The sequence below is a fragment of the Rutidosis leptorrhynchoides genome, chromosome 5 (assembly GCF_046630445.1).
Source record: "Rutidosis leptorrhynchoides isolate AG116_Rl617_1_P2 chromosome 5, CSIRO_AGI_Rlap_v1, whole genome shotgun sequence".
NCBI classification, from domain to species: domain Eukaryota; kingdom Viridiplantae; phylum Streptophyta; class Magnoliopsida; order Asterales; family Asteraceae; genus Rutidosis; species Rutidosis leptorrhynchoides.
The window spans coordinates 70,377,849-70,397,097 of NC_092337.1; the positions used below are offsets into that span (position 1 = coordinate 70,377,849).

A 19,249-nucleotide genomic window follows, 5' to 3' on the forward strand; every position below is an offset into this window, starting at 1 on the left:
AAGTTAACAATGGAGTACGAAATTCCAAACTTTCCGTCACCACAAATTGTAATTTCCATTTTTTTTTTTTCTCAGCTTGTTCCCACATAGGTTGTAGTACATACCTGAAACCTCTTTATATAGCGCTTTTGTAAGCTATCTGTCACCGGGTTTGGTAGCGCTTGCCTTTAACTCAAGAGAGGGTATTAAGACGGTTGGATGTTGAACTTGTTAAGTTAGATTGGTTCTGCCGGAGCATATCCGCTTGCCCGTTTCAAGTTGTGAGTTTTGGATCCGTTTCAAGTTGTGAGTTTGGACCCATGTGGCTCAAGCGAAGGCTTGGGTCTCATGGTTCCTAAAGTAGGGGGCATTGCGTAAGGCTGGCTTCACAGAGCTGCGTAAACCCCTCTCTCATGACAGTGTAAGGATAACGAGTTGGGGCTTTCAACAGGTTCATAAAATCTGCTTGGCTGTCTCAAACAAGCAACTGCTTTTTTTATTATTTTTATTATTTACATTCCACTCTATAAGACGGCCTCGGTTAAAAACGGATAACTTGCTGGATCGGCCAAAAAACGAAATTTACCTATAATTTGATATGTTCTTCACACTACTAGATTAATGTGATGAATGTGCTTATAGATGGCGATATAGAACGTTGTTTGCGTTGAAAGTACTATCCGGGCAACTTTTAACCCTTTCGGCTTTGTTCCATTCCCTATTTAGCTTTGAAAATCTGTATATAACTCATTTGACATGTAAAAGACTCGAATACCCGTGCAGAAATCCGTTTATCCGATAGTTCATAAGTAAGTGGGGACCCGGATACCTATGGGAAACCCATTGCCCGCTAGTTAGTAACTAAATAGGCACCGACGGGTCCGGGTTTTTTTGTTACTTCATACTTGTGTTACAAACATTGATATTTATCATTGAATACTAATTTTGTATTAAGTTTATAATCTAGTACTAAGACCCAACAATATCATATTTTAAACTAATCAATTCCTTCAACATACCTTTTAGGGTTATAGCAACAATGAATTTTTTATGGATAATCCATTTCACGAATCATCCATGTCATCGGATGGCAAACTCAATCATTAAACTTGTACAACTGCCTTACTCAAAAGTTTGATATTCGGTGATTAACTTTAATTCATAATCATACTCAAAGCTGGATCTCTTTTGGTTAATTGTAAAACTGTCACACTAATTCTTCATTTTGAATCAAACCGACTCAACTTGACCCGTTTAAAATTTTACTTGACCCGTTTAAAATTTTGACATGGTTGACCCATGACCCGTTTCGACATGTTACCCAAACCAACCCATTCTGACCCGTTTGGCAGGTGTACCTCCTATATTCATTCTACCATCTAGATTATCTATATATGAGAAGATGAGTAAACAGCGTCTTAGCAAATAAAGATATTTAAACTGAACGCATCATATTCGTATCTATAAAATTAAATTAGTATATGGTTAATCAAGTTGATAATAGGATAACCATTGATCTTCAAGCTTATTCTCTCATTCTCCTATGATAAAATTAGATTCTTCACCATCACCTTCCTTAATCAATGGATCAACACTTGTTGTATTACATCATCCCATTTTTCTCCTTTCTCTTTCTTTTTCTTCTTTCTAAATTTCTCTTACAAACACAAACAAATCACAAAAAGCTTCCTCCAACCCCTCTTTCTTACCCGATAATCGGCCATTTACACCTTTTTAAACATCCAATACATCGATTTTTACATTCGCTTAGTCTAAAACACGGCCCGATTTTCACCCTCCGCTTTGGTTCCCGCCTCGTTCTTGTCCTATCCTCCGCGTCCCTAGTTGAAGAATGCTTTACACAAATCGACATTTTAGAAAATCGAGAATGTATTACAACAATTCAAGAGTACATGAAACACGACTACACGTACATGATCACGGCCCCTTATGGCCCATATTGGAGGAAACTACGTCGTATCACCACCATCGAACTCTTCTCAATTACACGACTCAACACTTATTCAGATGTACGACAAGATGAAACACGAGAAATGATTAAAACTTTGTTGCAAGGAACCCTCCATGATGAATTCACAACAGTTGGATTAAGGCCTAGGCTACAAGACATGTGTTTTAACATTATAATGAGGATTGTTTCTGGTAAACGAAATTATGATCCTGAACTTGATGATTTAATGGAGGCGATTAGATTCAAGAAGATGATTAAGGAGATTTCAAAAGATGGTCGTGTTTCGTATCGAAAAGATTGTTTGCCATTCTTGAAGTTGATTGATTTTCAGGGTATGATGAGGACATTAGTGAGACTAAAGGCGAAAAAAGATGCATTTACAAAAGATTTATTAGATGAATATAAAAAGAGAGATGGGATATCTAACAAGAAAATGATTGATGCCATGCTTAGTTTGCAAGAATCACAATGTGTAGATTACTCTGATCAGACACTTAAAGGGATTATGTTGGTATATATGTTTTCTGTTTTCTATTTAATTTGACAGGAGAACGCTAAACGTAGCTGTTAAAGTTATGCTCAAACATATTATATACGAGTATAACTTAATTTGAGAATGCTTACATAAGAAAATCAGTATAAAAACAAATATGCATACTTTCTAATTAATTAAACCAAGTTTTAAGACTTAGTAATGTTAAACATAGCACTAAAAGCTACTTTTAGCATTATTTGATATGACAAATACTAGTGCATCAATTGTGCATCTTTAGTTTCTTTTTTAAAGAAAAGTCTGTGTAGTTATATAGTCACTGACTATGCCATAAATCTGTACATAATTTATTCATTTGTTGCATTTGCGTATGCTTAAAAAGATTCATGCTTGTTTTGTGTAGACACTATTACTAGTAGGTACTGATAACTCAGCGGCAACGATCGAATGGGCGATGTCACTTCTCTTGAACCATCCGCACTTGTTACAAAAAGCTCGAGCAGAGGTCGATGAACACGTAGGCCAAGACCATTTGATACAAGAAACCGATCTCCATAAGCTAAAATACTTGCAAAACATAGTTAACGAGACGCTTAGGTTATTTCCCACAACACCACTTTTCATCCCACAAGAGTCTTCTAACGAATGCACCATCGGAGGCTACAACGTGCCACATGGAACGATGTTATTGGTGAACACGTGGGCTATCCATCGGGACCCACATGTGTGGGAAGATCCAACAAGTTATGGACCCGAAAGGTTTGAAACTCAAGTTGGTGATCTTGGGTATAATTATATACCATTTGGGATGGGAAAAAAGCAATGCTCTGGAGCTGGACTTGCTAATAAAGTCATCGGCATGGGTTTGGGTTCATTGATTCAATGTTTTGAGTGGAAAAGGATTAGTCAAAAGATGGTTGAGTTAGATGAGGATAGAGGGTTAACCATGCCAAAGAAAAAGCCATTAGAGGCTATGTGTAAAGCAAGAGAATGTATGTTTAATGTTTTATCAAAAGTATTAGATGATTAATATAAATTTGATTATGATGATTACATTAATTGGATTCTTACTTTGAAACGACCCCAACTTAAATCCAAAAAATGACAAATATTATTAAATTTTTTTTTTTTTTTTTTTTTTTTGAAAAAAATGGTTTCTCCAAAACAAGAAGTACATTCTTCCATTCCGGGAAACATTCTCCCAATACGGGAGAAAGTTCTGATAAAACTCAAGAACCTAAAAACCTTCTCCCAGATTAAGAGATCATTTCCCAGGTCGGGAGATGACTCAGCACATGGCATTTTGCCCAAATTGCTATCCTTTAACCCATTTAAAACAACGCAAATCGACATCGACACTTACCATTCAATTGCAACATGTTTAACTTCAAATTTTACATGAAGTAAGATTTCTAATGTACATAATAATGTACATTCATCCATCAGGTATCAAACGACCCATACTACAACAAAAGGTGTTAAACTTGACCCATAATGACAAACTGACAACATCAACACTAGTATTAGAAGTTGTGATGTGGTCCAGCAGTTGGTGGTCTGCCTCCTTTAGGGGAGGTCAGGAGTTCGACCCCCGTTGCCTACATATTAAAACACAATTTCATCCCTGCCATGAAGTATCCACCCATGACACCTTTCCTATATCGTTTGGGGGGTAAAGGGGAGGGGGTTTTACTTGGCCATGCCCTTGGATCGGTTTCAAGGTTTCCTCCAGGGCAGCGATGGGAGCGGGGTTATTGTCGCTGCATCGCCATAGTCGAAACGGAAGATGATCACAACGGGTGGTTTAGTCCCCCTCGAATGATCCCAATCGCTGTTAAAAAAAAAACACTAGTATTAGAACATGATCCCAGGAATAACTACCCCACAACAAGCAACTACCAAAAACATAAGCATTAGCTACAAGCAACATCCAACAGCATTCACAACTACTCTAGCACCTCCACATTCTTACTCTTTCCTTTGTCGGAGCCCAAGCCTACGAAAGAGTAAACAACAACGTAATAAACAACGCTTAGTGAGAACAATATATATATATATATATATATATATATATATAGGGGCAGGATCAATGGGGAAGTAACCAATCGGGGGAAACGGGGGGAAGCAAATTTTTTTTTTTTTTTCCGTTTTTTTTTTAAAATTTTTTTTTCCGGCATCAAGATCACACGAAAATATGAACATTTAGAAGAGACACTTCGTGATGAATGTTATTATTTAGGCGGGAAAACGATCGACAAAAATAACATTCAAGATAATATTGTTCGTGAAGAATATGAACGTTTTTTTTTTTTCCATGTTTTGTGAAGTAAAATTTAGCCCGATTTAGAGTTTAGGGTTTAGGGTTTAGGGTTTGGTGTTTTGGGTTTATGAAATAAACCCAAAACACCAAACCCTAAACCCTAAACCCTAAACTCTAAACCGTTCGTGTTAAAAACTCAATCTAAATCCTAAATCTAAACCCTAAATCTAAACCCTAAACCCTAAATTTCTAAACCCTAATATCTAAACCCTATAAACCCTAATATCTAAACCCTAATATCTAAACCCCAATAGCTAAAACCTCAAAATACGCTCGGAAAACACGATAATTGTTATATATTACTTCTTCGAGCATTTTCCCGCCAAAATAAAAACATTTATCACAAAGTGTCTCTACTAAATGTTCATATTTTCATCTCATCTATAATGTTCGTGAACAAAGTTTTTTCAAAAAACGAAAAAAAAAGTTTTTGCTTCCCCCCGTTTCCCCCGAATGGTTACTTCCCTCTTGATCCTACCAGAATATATATATATATATATATATATATATATATATATATATATATATATATATATATATATATAGGTTCAAACAAGAACAAAAAAAAAGTGAGAACTGTGAAATAGTTCATTTTGAGATTAAAAACCAAAATGAGGATAAAAAAGATTACGTTACAGATTAAAAAACCAAAATTATATTTAAAGATTACGTTACAGTTAAAGATAAAAAAGAGATGACGGGCGAAACGGAAGAACAAACGGCAACCGTAACAGCTGGAGAAGATGCCGGCACCACTGTGGAACCAATGGAAAATGACGTTGAAGAAACAACAAAGAAGTTCGAAACTATGTCTTTCAGTATTTGGCCGCCGTCGCAACGTACTCGTGACGCCGTCATTAAACGCATGATCGAAACCCTAACTGAACAATCCGTACTCTCTGATCAATACGGAACGATTTCTTCCGATGAGGCTGCCGACATGGCTCGCCGGATCGAGGAAGAAGCTTTTGGAATCGCACCTTCTGAACCTCTTCCTGACGTTGAGGACGGTATCGAGATTCTGCAGTCATACTCGAAAGAAATCAGTAAGAGAATGCTCGAGTCTGTTAAGTCCAGATCTGCTTCCACGGCGGTGTTAACAGTACCGGAGGATATGGACGGTGTAACCGCTGATGCCGCTGTTGTTGACGGCGGTAGTGTGGATGTGGAAAGCTCGGCCTGAGGGTTGGGATTTCGTGTTTATTCATTTATCCGTTATGTTTGATTAATTTCTAGGGTTAGGGTTTTGGTTTTGGTGTAGGCTTGCTTTTTGGTTTCCCCCAATTGAGATTGGTCTATATTGAAAAATTGTGGATTTATGTGTTAAATGTGGTATTAAATTAAAATTATTAAGTTTTGGAAGTATTATTATGTTATATATATCTTGTTTAATTAATTCCTTGTTTCAACCTAATATTTGCTGCAAGTGATATTGTGTATGTTAGTGAAATCAACTTTGAAGTGATAATACTGAATTTTAATGTCACGCTCGGAGGGTAGTTAAGGTGCTTATAGATTATTGCGTTTTTAAACGCAGTAAACACAATTAAAGTTTCTGAGAAATAGTGAAATACTGCATATTATCTTAGATTGAAAGATAAACACACAAATACACTTGTAATTATGCTAATGGTGAACACACTTTAGATTATAATAATCTTTCCCAAACACCTTCTTAGGTTACGCGAGATATGAGTAATGTATGTCATTCTTGGGTTGATATATAACTTATTTTTAGTGCGATTAGGCAGGTTTTAGGAATATCTAACGGTTGGTTATCTTTTAGATTGAGTTGGGTTGCCAGAAAAATTTTGGTTGCCTCATATTAGGTGAGATGTAGGAGTAGGATTTTGATGTAAGAACAGTTTATAGTTAATAGTTTGAGATTCTAAAGAAACTATTCATGGTAACAGAACAGACCAGAGTTTAAGGAGAAATGTTCAATGATTGAAGCTGCTGCAAGTGTGTAGTAATAATAACAAGAAACTGTAGGTTAAAACTTTGAAGTCTAGACAAGTATGACCAGAATAATGATCGTTACAATTTGTTTTGAGCGTGTATTTAATCAATGGAATTCAAAGGTGAAGTCTTCGTAACTGTCCCTTTAACGTAACCTTTCAAGACTCGTTAGTTATCAATTTCACATCTACAGGTGACTATTGCATTATTGCATTATCTACACAGGCATTATGATTTTGATTGATGAGTAGGATAGATACCAAAATACACCTGCCGACATTTTATCCTTCTTTCTTTAATATTAAATTTAAATGTGATCCGATATACAAATAAGTATGATAATTATCCAGTTTTCCTCAATAGTATAAGGAGCTTGTTTGCATATTTAGGGTTCGATTGACTAGCGTCTAATAGACAGCCAGTCAGGATCCTAACAAACGACAGTTTATATAACCATTTGATTATAAGACTAGACTTAAAAATTCCAGTTATTACTACCAGCCAAGATGAACATGGTTATGAAAACTTTAACCCTCCATTGGGACAAAGCACTAGATTGATGATAGTCACACTTTGAATGCACATATTGATTTCATCAATAGAATTCTAAGTTGGATTTTATCCCAAACGTTTGTTCTTTGTAGGATAATTTTAAATATTTTAATGACAATTATAAATTCTAAAAAAATATGGGGCCCTATAACTATATTTAGTGGTAATGGTACACTGTAAAAAACGATTTGCCTATAAATTTATAGTGTCTCACAAGACACGACTCCTAACAAGCTAGAATCGCCACTGCTTGGTTGTTGCGTTGCCCGCAAACAATCTTTGCACAGATGGCTATTTGCTATTACATAGCTGATAATCCGGTATATGATGATTGTGACTGACAGGGAGTTAGTTCAATCATACAGCTTCGTCCTACCAGTAGCCTATTTGAAGTAGTGATGAAAATGAAACTTGATGAAATAGAGAAAACTAGAAAGAATGATAAAGGAAGCCATACAGCAATTATTTTGTGCAAATAACTGTACGTGGTAATTTTTATTAGTAGATGGTTTTATTTTCATTCATGTTGGTGTATTGATGGTGACCTGACTTCTTATAAGGGAGATAAGGGTTCGACGCTCACGAGTTGCAAAATATTTCACTTGAGGTTACCTGTCAATTTCGTGGGCCTCGGTGGTTTCAGACGTCTTGCATTTGAGTCTCACCTGATGGAATTATACCACACGTGATTTCCGAATGGATTCATTCGTAGTTGGACTTTCCTCATGAGGGGCGGTACGACTATTAATGGTTCGTCTCGGGAAATGATCGGGTGGGTGGGTTCCGATAGTGCGTTCGGAACTCGTCAGTCAATTTGGGCAGGGGTGGAAACATAAGCGGGCCGGGGGGCGCCCGTCCCCAGTGGATTCTAAATTTTTAGCTAAAAAAATTTGGCTTTTTTCATTTTGCCCCTAGTGGGTTTTTTTTGCTCAAAAGTCTCCATATTTTGCCTAAAAATCTTCGTATTTTGCTCAAAAGCCTCTATATTTTGCCGAAAAAACTTGTTACGCTTTTAAAATTTTTTACCCTTCGATGAAAAAAATTCCTAGTTCCCCCACTGATTGATTATGTGGGGCTTTGATGCACTTATTAGACTATTTTCAACAAGAGTTCGTGATCGAGTCACCTCAACCGTCCTCTTAGGGCATCGATCGCAGGGAGGTCGTCCTTGGTCGCTCTCTATTCATCGCCCTCATTTTCTTTCAGTCTATTTATATATATATATATTTTATCTTTTACCATTAAAGGTGAAAAATGGGATATTTTAGAACGAGGATTTTGACTATTTTTGACTGTTGAAACGTTAAATAGGAAGAAAAAAAAAAGTTTGAAATTAACGGCTAGTTATTGATTAAACAAAAACAGGTAATACATATTATAATTATACACGGGGTTTACCAATTAGAGGGGACTCATTATGATTCGTCGCTAGCGGGTTCCTCGTAAAAAAAAAAATTATATATATATATATATATTATAATTATACACACTCAATCTACCATCTTTTTAATATACATATTATAATATTATAATTATACTATAATTCTACCATATAAAACACATTTTAAATATTTTTCAATCGATATAATGAAACGTAATGATTCGAGCGATGAGTACGATATAGTTAAAATTCACGCAATCGTAAATTCTTACAATCCTATTGATAAGAAGATGACATCGAACCTTCAATACTAAGAGTACCTGGAAGGTTTTTTAACAAAAGAACGTGAACCTGTCGTCAAACGTTTGTGGGATAATTAGTTTTCTGAGACACCAACCTTTCCAGCACATTACTTCTAAGGGTAGTGATATCTACACAACCAATTTTTACAAATACACAATTAAACATGCTTTACAGTATTATACTGTACAACATTGTAAAGCATGTTTGGTTGTGTATTTGTAAAAATTGGTTCTGTATATATCATCACCCTACTTCTAAAGGCGGTATCGAATGAGTAAGTACGAACAAATATTTTGAACTATAAATTCTATAATGACTTACTCTTAAGTACCAACAAATTACTTCAGATATTTTTACTATCGGGATGGACCTGTATCAATCGATACAAACATGATTAACTTTAAAAATAGAAACGTTGATGTTATGCGATACACATTGGACATATTGTTATCGGGGGATTAATTTCACAACTTCAAACATATCATATTTTTATTATTGTTATTATCAATTATTATTCTATTATTATAAATTATAAATTATAAATTATTGTTGTTATTTTATCTGTGAAAAATATAAAATAGATTAATGCATATTAAACTATCTGTTATCCTACAATTTTTAAATATTTTTTGTGACACTTAAATTTAATTTAATGGTGTTCTGTAAAATTTTTAATGATCGTTGATAAAAATTTCTGTAACTAGCGGTGTCACGAAATCCGACAGTTCTATATATAGAGTTGCCATATATAGAGTCGTCAGTGCTTAGAACGTAACCATATATTCAAAATCTAAATAGTTGACCGGGCCATTAATACAAACTAGCTCTAATTGGCCTTTTATTTTTATTTCTTTCTCCTTGATATCCTTATAATTTTGTTTTATCAGATGCAAACATCTATCCGCGTTTATGTTCCGATCTATATATTTGTTAGGGAAAAATCCCCTTTAGCAAAATAAATAAATAAAAGTGAACTGATCTATATAAAGGTTGGATCGCGTAGAAAGCAAGAAATGCATGGAGGCCGCACAGCTCAAATCCGTGTGAATTCAACTGAAAAGATGTATGTACTGTGTATGTATGGCCTTGAAAAAGTCAACAAAACTACACCTTAGTTACATTATTCAACATATTTAAATTAAATGAATTTTTTTTTATAAAGATTTATCTAGGTCTAGACAATGTCAAACTTCTATATATATACTTAGCACCTGCTACCTATACTTTCATCAAATTTTCATTCATCTAAGCTTATAAAAAACAACACTAGAAAATGTCACCCGTTTTAATAAAGAGTTTCTATTTTCTAATTGGAATCATCTTCCTGTTTATGTCGACAAATATTTGCAGTGTCGAGTGCAGAGTCCTGCAATCGACACCACTAAATACCAAAACCGCAAGCACAATTGATGTCACCAACATCGCGAGTAGTAACGTAACTGGTTGTAGAAGCTTGCGACTGAGGATCCGGGATTTGACACTTACATTGGCTTCGGGCCCTAGCAAAAGAGGAGCAGGGCATTGATATTGTTATGTATTTTTTAAGATGAAAAATACGGCTTTTTTATTCCGTTCTTTATTCATCTTCTTGTGATATATAAATTATTTGTTTCCCCGGAATTTTTTCATAGTTTATGCATATACGGAAACCATAACCTAACTTCTGCAATATATCTTGAGGAAGATATGAGCACTATATATGTTGTTACTTTAACTAATTATATGTAACGTTGGAACATTAATTTGATTTCGTTTTTATTCAAATACTCCGTTGTTTTTTATTTATAAACACGTATTAAATGTTACGAGTACTAATTTAATTATAACTGATGTTAGTGAATTGGACTACGGGTTAAGGGGTCAAAAGTTATACCATAAATTGTGGATATTATGATGAATTACACTTTTTTCAAAACATTGGAACAAAATACACTTTTTGCAAAAAAATTGCGAATATACATCATAGGTTCGTACATCGACCCTCTGTCCCTTACGTAATGACGAGGAGGAAAATTCTGATCATTTATTTGTAAAATGCAAATGCATAGTTCCATTATGGAGGAATCTTACGGCTTGGTGGAATGTGAGTGATCCCACTCCAAATAGTTTGAATAATACAATAAGTGCAGCGAACTTCCAGCTGGGTTCAGTCAATGCATCTAAGGCATTCTTCTCAACGAGGCTTATTCTTTTGTGGTTAATATGAAATGGCGCAACAAGCTCGTTCACTCCCTGTCGAAAAAGAAGCAATCTATATTAAATGAAGACGTAATGGCGAACCTTAAGGGTCTCTCATTTCTATGGATCAAAAACAGGTCAAGCATGGTGCAAAGCGATTTTAGCGTCTGGACTCAAGATCCGAGGAGTTAATTAATTGTTTAACTGTTCTTTGGTTTTTGGGAGTTTGTTTTTGGTGTAGGGGTGTTTTCCCTTTTTGTTTTCCCCTCATTTGAGTCTTCTGTATCGGTTTGCTGTTGCTCACTTCTTGTGGGTCTTTAATAAATTCTAGCTTTCCGAAAAAAAATAGGGTTCGAACAAACCCGTGTTCACGTTCAAACCTATTACACGGGTTGAAAAAACTTCATTGCTTGACAAAAGTTGAACTACGCTCCTGTGCACCAGGTTCGAACAAAATCCGAACACGACCGTGTTCGAACCTATTGGTGTTGTTCGAACGAAATCAGGTTCGAACATGTTTGATCTTTGAACATGTTCATATCGAGTGTTATCTTCATTATGTGTTAACTTATTCGAATACTAATGGAGTTATATTTGAATGATACAAAGAAGAAATTTAACATACCTACAATCTAGTTTATTACACAAGTCTGTTTCATTCTACTTGGTAAAAATACAACACATATATGTTATACTAAAAACATTGAAATAAATGTGTATTGTGTTGTATGCTTTCTGTAATTATTTGTATAATTTAATAAATAGATGTGTGTTTGTATGTTCTGATGGTTATAACTTAAAAAATCACTCAGTTCGAACAAGTTCGAACCTGTTCGCGTTCGAACTTCGTGTATCATTAATATTAATCTGAGTTCGAACAACACCAATAGGTTATGATCAGGTCAAAATTGACCTGATTGCAAAGGTATATAGCTCTAACCTTCAATGTTCGATCTACATACCTTTGTTAGAGTTGAGGGGTAAAGGGGGTGTTGTTGTTTATCTTTTGTTGAGCCCCCCAGGGTGAGAATCACAATGAATTTTTAAGGGTTCCAAAAGTGTGGTGAAATGAGCCTCAAGCCTTGTATTTGTAGCTACTCGATTGACGGTTATTGAGTAACTGCCCATAGATAACTACCCACCAAGTGAACCTTCCAGAATTGGCGGTTATGACTTTACAACTGGACCTCACGATCCAATCCACATTTGTTGACGTGGATTAAGACCTAGTCATTATGGAACAAGGCTTGATGTTGTCAGGACTAGGGGTGTTCAAAATATCCGAATCCGAAATCCGAATCCGAATTATCCGAAATCCGAATCCGAAAATATCCGAAAAATCGGATATCCGAAAATTCGGATATCCGAAAATCGGATATCCGATTTTTCGGATTCGGATATCGGATGGAGTTTTTAAAATTTTCGGATATTCGGATATCCGAATATCCGAAAATTTTTAAAAAATCCGAAAAAATCCGAAAAATATCCGAAATATATCCGAAAAATATCCGAAATATCCGAAAAATATCCGAATATCCGGAAAATTATCCGAATATCCGGAAAATTATCCGAAAATATTCGAAGTTCTTCAAAAATATCGGATATTCGGATAATCCGATATCCGAATCCGAAATTTCGGATATCCGAAAATCGGATATCCGAAATTTCGGATTCGGATTTCGGATGGGGTTTTTCACTATCCGAATTTTCGGATATCCGAAATTTCGGATATCCGAATTTCGGATATCCGAAAATGAACACCCCTAGTCAGGACCTTCATGCTGGATGGAAGTTCTTGTAAATAAAGCAAGGTTGTAAAAGATGCGAGTCGATGACGCATCGGCCATGCCTAAAAAATGGCGCGTCGGACGCAACGGGCTTTGACTAACGTTGACTTTTTAAAATATTATTATTAAATATATATTTATATATAATATTATATAGATCGAATCTTAAAATATAAACTATATTTACCATAAACATGAACAATTAACAATTATTAACAATATCACAAAAAAAAAAATGCACCGACTTTGACTGACTTTGACCGACTTTGGCCGACTTTTTCGGAATTTGACCGACTTTTTACCTTTAACCGACTTTTTAGCAACGACGCATCGACCATGCCTAATAAACGACGCGTCGACCAAGTCGGTCAAGTCTGCCGACTTTTGCAACACTGAAATAAAGTGTGGCACACGCGGTTAAAATTGTGAACTGCATGAAGTCATACGTCAACACGTGACATGTAACGCTTGACGTACGTCATTAGGTTCGAACATGGTCATGTTCGAACTTTGCATAGGAGCGTAGTTCAACTTTGATCGGGCATCAAAGATTTTGTGACTCGTTCGCTATTTTCGGACATGGATTTTTTCGAACCAAGTTCGAACATATGGTGTATATTCACAATTTTTCTACAAAAGTATATTTTGTCATAAAATTTAAAAAAAAAAAAGGTGTAAATTCATCAAAAATGGATAAATTTTTAGATATACACCATTATTACATTGTCTTTTAAAACATGGCAAAAACATTGTAATGTAAAATACTTTTAATGCTCAATTAATGATATTTGACTAAAATGGTTAGAAACTTGATTTTCGAAAAGGTATAAATTGGTGATTAGTGATATTACGTTACAAAGTCCGTAACACTTTTCTTTACTTAATCATGTAAGATTAATGTGCAAGGTACAATATATAACTATATGGTCAACATCATTTGAGCCTTCGGGGTCACACACATATACACCGAGACGTCAAATAAAATATATATATGATGTATATATATTACTCAAGTAACAAAATAGTAAATCGAAATTAATTTATTTACTATTCATATGAATAGTAAATGAATCGAAATTAATTAATTTACTATTCACATGAAAGCGACAAAATTATTAATTATAAGTTACATAACATACCCCTAAAGTATTTGAGAAATACGACTTTATGATGAAATTTGAATTCACGGGCGAAATATTAAAATAAAATATCTATATATATTGTACCATATCACGGAGTAATTAATCTCTCATTCTTCTTTCGATGAACTAAAAATTTTGATTTCATAATATTAACCAAAGGTTGATTAATATTACTTGGGTTTGGACTAGCATCCATTAACGGTCGTTTGAAGTGTAGTGTGGACTATCCAAAGAGACGGTCATACTTTTGATCGTAAGTTTCTCTCCGTCTCATCAATTTCTCCAAGAAAGGTATATCGTCAACTCCTCCTTTGTTGTTTTATATTCATGACAATTATTATGGTGTAACTGGATCATTGGGAAAGATTAATCGTGTGCATGTTTCATTAAATAAGTGAAAATATAATCTTGTTAAATTTTGTTCATAAAATAATAAAAGATTATTATTTTAACTATCCGCTGCGTTAATCTGTTTTGGTAAAAGTACACACGATTTTCCATCAGTGGTATCCGAGCCGCTTTTACATCATCTTAATTGTCTTGTGACTATTCTTTAGATTTAGCTTTGTGGTATATTGGTGAAAGTCGAAACCTTTTTGGTTTTTAAAGTCAACACGGTTGATCTAAACTTAACCTCATGACGCACAAATATGATTGAAAGAATGTCACTATTTTAAATTGTAGATTTAATTGTTATGGCTTGAATATTTATTATAATTGTTGATTGTTTTATTCCATGGTTATACACATGCATTGTAACCATGGACAAGCCATATTTAAGTATTAATAATGTAGTTATTAAAATTGTGATTGCACTCATAGCCCATAATGCCCCGACCTATGTATGATTGTTGTGATTGTTCATGTTGATTATTTGTATTATTAGAAAGGCCAATTTTGAAGCCAAAGTTGTATTATATTTATTTTTTATTTTTATAGTATTGTATTTAAGTTTATTTCAATTTGTAAAAGTACTAGTTTAGTTGTATTTCCAAATTTAAATAAATGTAACAAGATGAAGATTGAAGATAAAATACAACGTGCTTTTGGCTTAGAAGATGGCGAACAGGTCAAGTTGACAACGATGGCATTTGTCAAGTTTTCACTTGATTCTTGAATCAAGTGGGAGCTACGATATTACCCTTAGTTTGACCTCTTGATCCCATGTCGGCTCATGGGATCAAGCATATGATTTTTTGGGCTAGGCTATGTGTGTGTGATGCATGGTATGGTTGTGTTTTATTTTTATGCATTTATATTTAATTGTTGATTATAAAATATGCTAAATGTTTTTGATGAAAACATCAAATAAAACTAGTAACGAGTTTCAAAGGTTAAAATTGATGATTTTCAAAAGTTAAACTCTAACGAGTTTAAAGTTAAATATATTTTTTTTTGAAACTCAAATAATATATATGAGCGACATCTTTTAAAGATGTTTTAAAATGATACACAATGTGTATTTGTTATTTTTTTTATAAAAAATAAAATAAGAAACTAGACGCATAAACACGATCGACATATATAAAATTGGTTAAAATAATTTTTTAATAAATAGTGTAGCGAATCTTGTGTGCATGCATTATTCGTTAACACAAACATTTTCAAAATACCCGTCAAATTTAAGTCATGCCATCCAATGAGCTTGCAAACACTCCTCGTTATTTTTTGATTACGGTGAGACCTAATCGAATTATAGCCACGAGGTGAATTTTTAGTTACGAGTGAGACTAGGCTGAATTTTCACTGTTTCCAAATTGGACGACTTAATCGTATTCACGATGATATCTGAGTTCGAGGCAAGGATGGGACAAACATGCCAATAGATAATAGTGGTTTGTTAGACTACACATATCTCAAGGTCCCATAAAGATCTAAGAGTTGCACCTGTGATGCAATTGGTACTCGCTACCTACCAGTAGACTCTATAACTGCTAGCTGATCAACAGATGTAGTTATGAAACCTCTATGTGGATCTTAGGCTTTCGTAAATTAATTGTTTTTTAATATATTAAAACTTGGGTAATTAATTTATTAAAGTATTATATCGAAAATACTAAAATTGAACCTTGTTCTTTTGTAGATGTCAAACAATCAAAACGTAAACCAAAACACCCTCCGTTCTTTGTTGGAGAAGGAGAAACTCAATGGTTCAAACTTCCTCGATTGGTACCGCAACCTGAGAATTGTTCTCAAATATGGAGGGAAGTTGAACAAAATTGAAGAACCTTACCCGAAGCTCCTCCTGAGACAGCTACTGCTGCTCAAAAGAATGCTTATCAGAAGTTGTTTGATGAGCAAGAGAAGATAGCTTTAATCATGCTTGCTAGTATGATTTCTGACCTCCAAAAGGAAATGGAAGATCGTACAGCATATGATATGATGACTGAGCTGAAAAATATGTTTCAAAAACAGGCTAGTCAAGAGTTATATGAAACTTATAAGCTTCTTCAAACATACAAAATGGAGGAGGGTCAATCAGTGAGCTCTCATGTCTTGAAAATGAAAAGCTACATTGACCGATTGGAAAAACTTGGAACTACCTTGCCGCCTAACTTGGCTGTGAACACGGTTTTGGTTTCACTACCAAAATCGTATCACCAATTTGTAATGAATTACAATATGCAAGGTTGGGAGAAATCTCTGGCAGAGGTGCACTCGATGCTCAAAACTGCTGAACAGGATATTCCATATAAGGTTTCCAATTCAGGTGTCCTGATGATTAGGGATGGTAAGGTGAGAAAAAATAAGCTGAAAACTTGGGGAAAAGGAAAAGGCAAGTCAATTGCTAAGAAAAAGATTCCACCACCTCCCAAGAAAGAAAACCCAACGAAAGACGCCGAATGTTTTCACTGTGGAAAAGTTGGCCACTAGAGGAGGAACTGTCCTTTCTACCTATCTGAGTTGAGAAAAGGCAAAGCTGACCATATCAGCAAATCAGGTATATTTCATATACAGTTATATACATTTTCTAGTGATTCCTGGTTTTTTGATACTGGTTGTGGTACTCACATCTGTAACAATATGCAGGGAATGAGAAGAAGTAAGAGAATGAAGAACAATGCACTAGACTTAAGAGTGGAGAATGGGGCTCGAGCTGCTGTCGAAGCTATTGGCACCTATGCGCTTACTCTACCTAGTGGTCTTATTGTTTTGTTGGAACAATGTCATTATGCTCCTAGTATTACGAGCAATGTAATTTCAGTTTCTCTTTTGAAAGATGTTGGTTTTGAACTTACTTTTACGCACCTTGGTATTTCAGTTTCTAAGAATAATGTATTTTATTTTAATGCTATTCCACGTGATGGTATTTTTGAAATTGATATGCATGGTGTGCTTTCAAATAATAATTCTGTATATACCTGTACTGCCAAACGAGTCAAGAAAGACTTGAATAATACCTATCTATGGCATTGTCGTCTTAGTCATATAAACAAACAACGCATTTCAAAACTCCAATCTGATGGGCTTTTGGAATCAACTGGCTCTGAGTCATTTGATGTATGCGAGTCATGTTTATGTAGAAAGATGACAAAGGCTCCTTTCTCCGGTTTAGGGGAAAGAGCTAAAGATCTTTTAGGACTAATACATACTGATGTATGTGGCCCTTTTAGAACTATGTCTAGAAATGGTGAATCATACTTCATTACATTTACTGATGATTATAGTAGATATGGTTATGTTTACTTGTTAAAACATAAACATGAAGTTTTTGAAACATTCAAAATCTTCTAAAATGAAGTAGAGAATCAATTTGAAAAGACCATTAAAGCCCTTCGCTCTGATCGGGGAGGGGAATATATGAGTCAAGAGTTTTTGGACCACCTGAAGAATCGTGGGATTGTCTCACAGTTCACTCCACCTTACACACCATAACACAATGGTGTGTCGGAGCGGAGGAATCGAACTTTACTTGATATGGTTCGATCTATGATGAGTCTAACTACTCTGCCGATGTCTTTTTGGGGTTATGCATTAGAGTCTGCTGCACGCATACTCAATATGGTTCCAACCAAGAAGGTAGAAAAGACACCATATGAATTATGGTATGGAAAGAGTCCTAAGTTGTCTTATCTGAAAGTCTGGGGTTGTGAAGCGTATGTGAAACGTGACACTTCAAACAAGTTAGAACCCAGAGGTATCAAATGTTACTTTGTGGGATACCCAAAGGAAATAATGGGTTACTACTTTTACTACCAAGCTGAAAACAAAGTGTTTACTGCTCGGTTTGCTGAATTCTTTGAAAGAGATCTTCTCTTACAAGAAGTCAGTGTGAGTAAAGTAGATCTTAAAGAAATTCAAGAATCACAAAGTAACATACCTTCTGAAGGCACTAGCCAACCGCACGTTGAAGCTGAACACACTGTTGGTGAGCCAGAACGTGTTGCACCTATACTTCGTAGATCTAGTAGAACTCTTCATCAACCTGAGAGGTTAAATCTTCTGATTAATTCAAATGAACCTCATATACGGGATTATGATGAACCCTCTAGCTATGGTGAAGCCATGTCAGATCCACAATCTGACAAATGGAGAGATGCTATGAAGGCAGAGATGCAGTCCATGAAAGATAATCAAGTATGGGACTTGATTGATCTTCCACCCAATTGTAAGACAGTGGGGTGTAAATGGGTCTTTAAGAAGAAGGCTGACATGGACGGTAATGTAAATACTTTTAAGGCTCGGTTGGTGGCAAAAGGTTATACTCAAACTCAAGGAATTGATTATGAGGAAACTTTTTCACCAGTCGCGAGCATTAAATCAATTAGGATACTTATTGCCATAGCTGCTTTTCATGATTATGAAATATGGCAAATGGATGTCAAAACCGCTTTCCTAAATGGCGACCTAAGTGAGGACGTATATATTGTTCAGCCAGAAGGGTTTGTGAATCCTAAGCATCCTACTAAAGTATGCAAGCTTCTAAAATCCATTTATGGATTAAAGCAAACATTCAGGAGCTGGAATCTTAAGTTTGATCAGAAAATCAAAGAGTTTGGTTTTTCTCAAAACCAAGATGAGCCTTGTGTTTACATTAGAGCTAGTGAGAGCAAAGTTGTCTTCTTGATCTTGTATGTTGATGACATACTACTTATTGAAAATGACATTTCAACTATGCAAGATGTCAAATCTTGGCTTGAAAAATGTTTTGCCATGAAAGATCTTGGAGAAGCTAAGTATAT

General features: G+C 35.0%; 2 protein-coding genes across 2 annotated transcripts; both read left to right on the top strand.

The window, feature by feature from the left end:
• Window positions 1-1,892: 1,892 nt before the first annotated feature.
• Window positions 1,893-3,474, top strand: LOC139848739 (cytochrome P450 81Q32-like). Its single transcript, XM_071838443.1, has 2 exons — window positions 1,893-2,462; window positions 2,848-3,474. Exons 1-2 carry the CDS (start codon window positions 1,893-1,895, stop codon window positions 3,472-3,474), a joined length of 1,197 nt encoding a protein of 398 aa, XP_071694544.1.
• Window positions 3,475-5,402: 1,928 nt separating this feature from the next.
• Window positions 5,403-6,117, top strand: LOC139850284 (MFP1 attachment factor 1-like). The gene has a single exon (XM_071839873.1). The coding sequence runs from the start codon at window positions 5,459-5,461 to the stop codon at window positions 5,945-5,947; it is 489 nt and encodes a 162-aa protein (XP_071695974.1). The 5' UTR covers window positions 5,403-5,458; the 3' UTR covers window positions 5,948-6,117.
• Window positions 6,118-19,249: the final 13,132 nt, after the last annotated feature.

What these genes read in the sequence shown, in the direction of transcription:
- LOC139848739 (XM_071838443.1), top strand. Translation starts at nt 1,893, where the DNA reads ATGAAACACGACTACACGTACATGATCACGGCCCCTTATGGCCCATAT. An exon ending in CACTTAAAGGGATTATGTTG is followed by an intron (nt 2,463 to 2,847) that starts GTATATATGTTT and finishes TGTTTTGTGTAG; the next exon opens with ACACTATTACTAGTAGGTAC.
- LOC139850284 (XM_071839873.1), top strand. Translation starts at nt 5,459, where the DNA reads ATGACGGGCGAAACGGAAGAACAAACGGCAACCGTAACAGCTGGAGAA.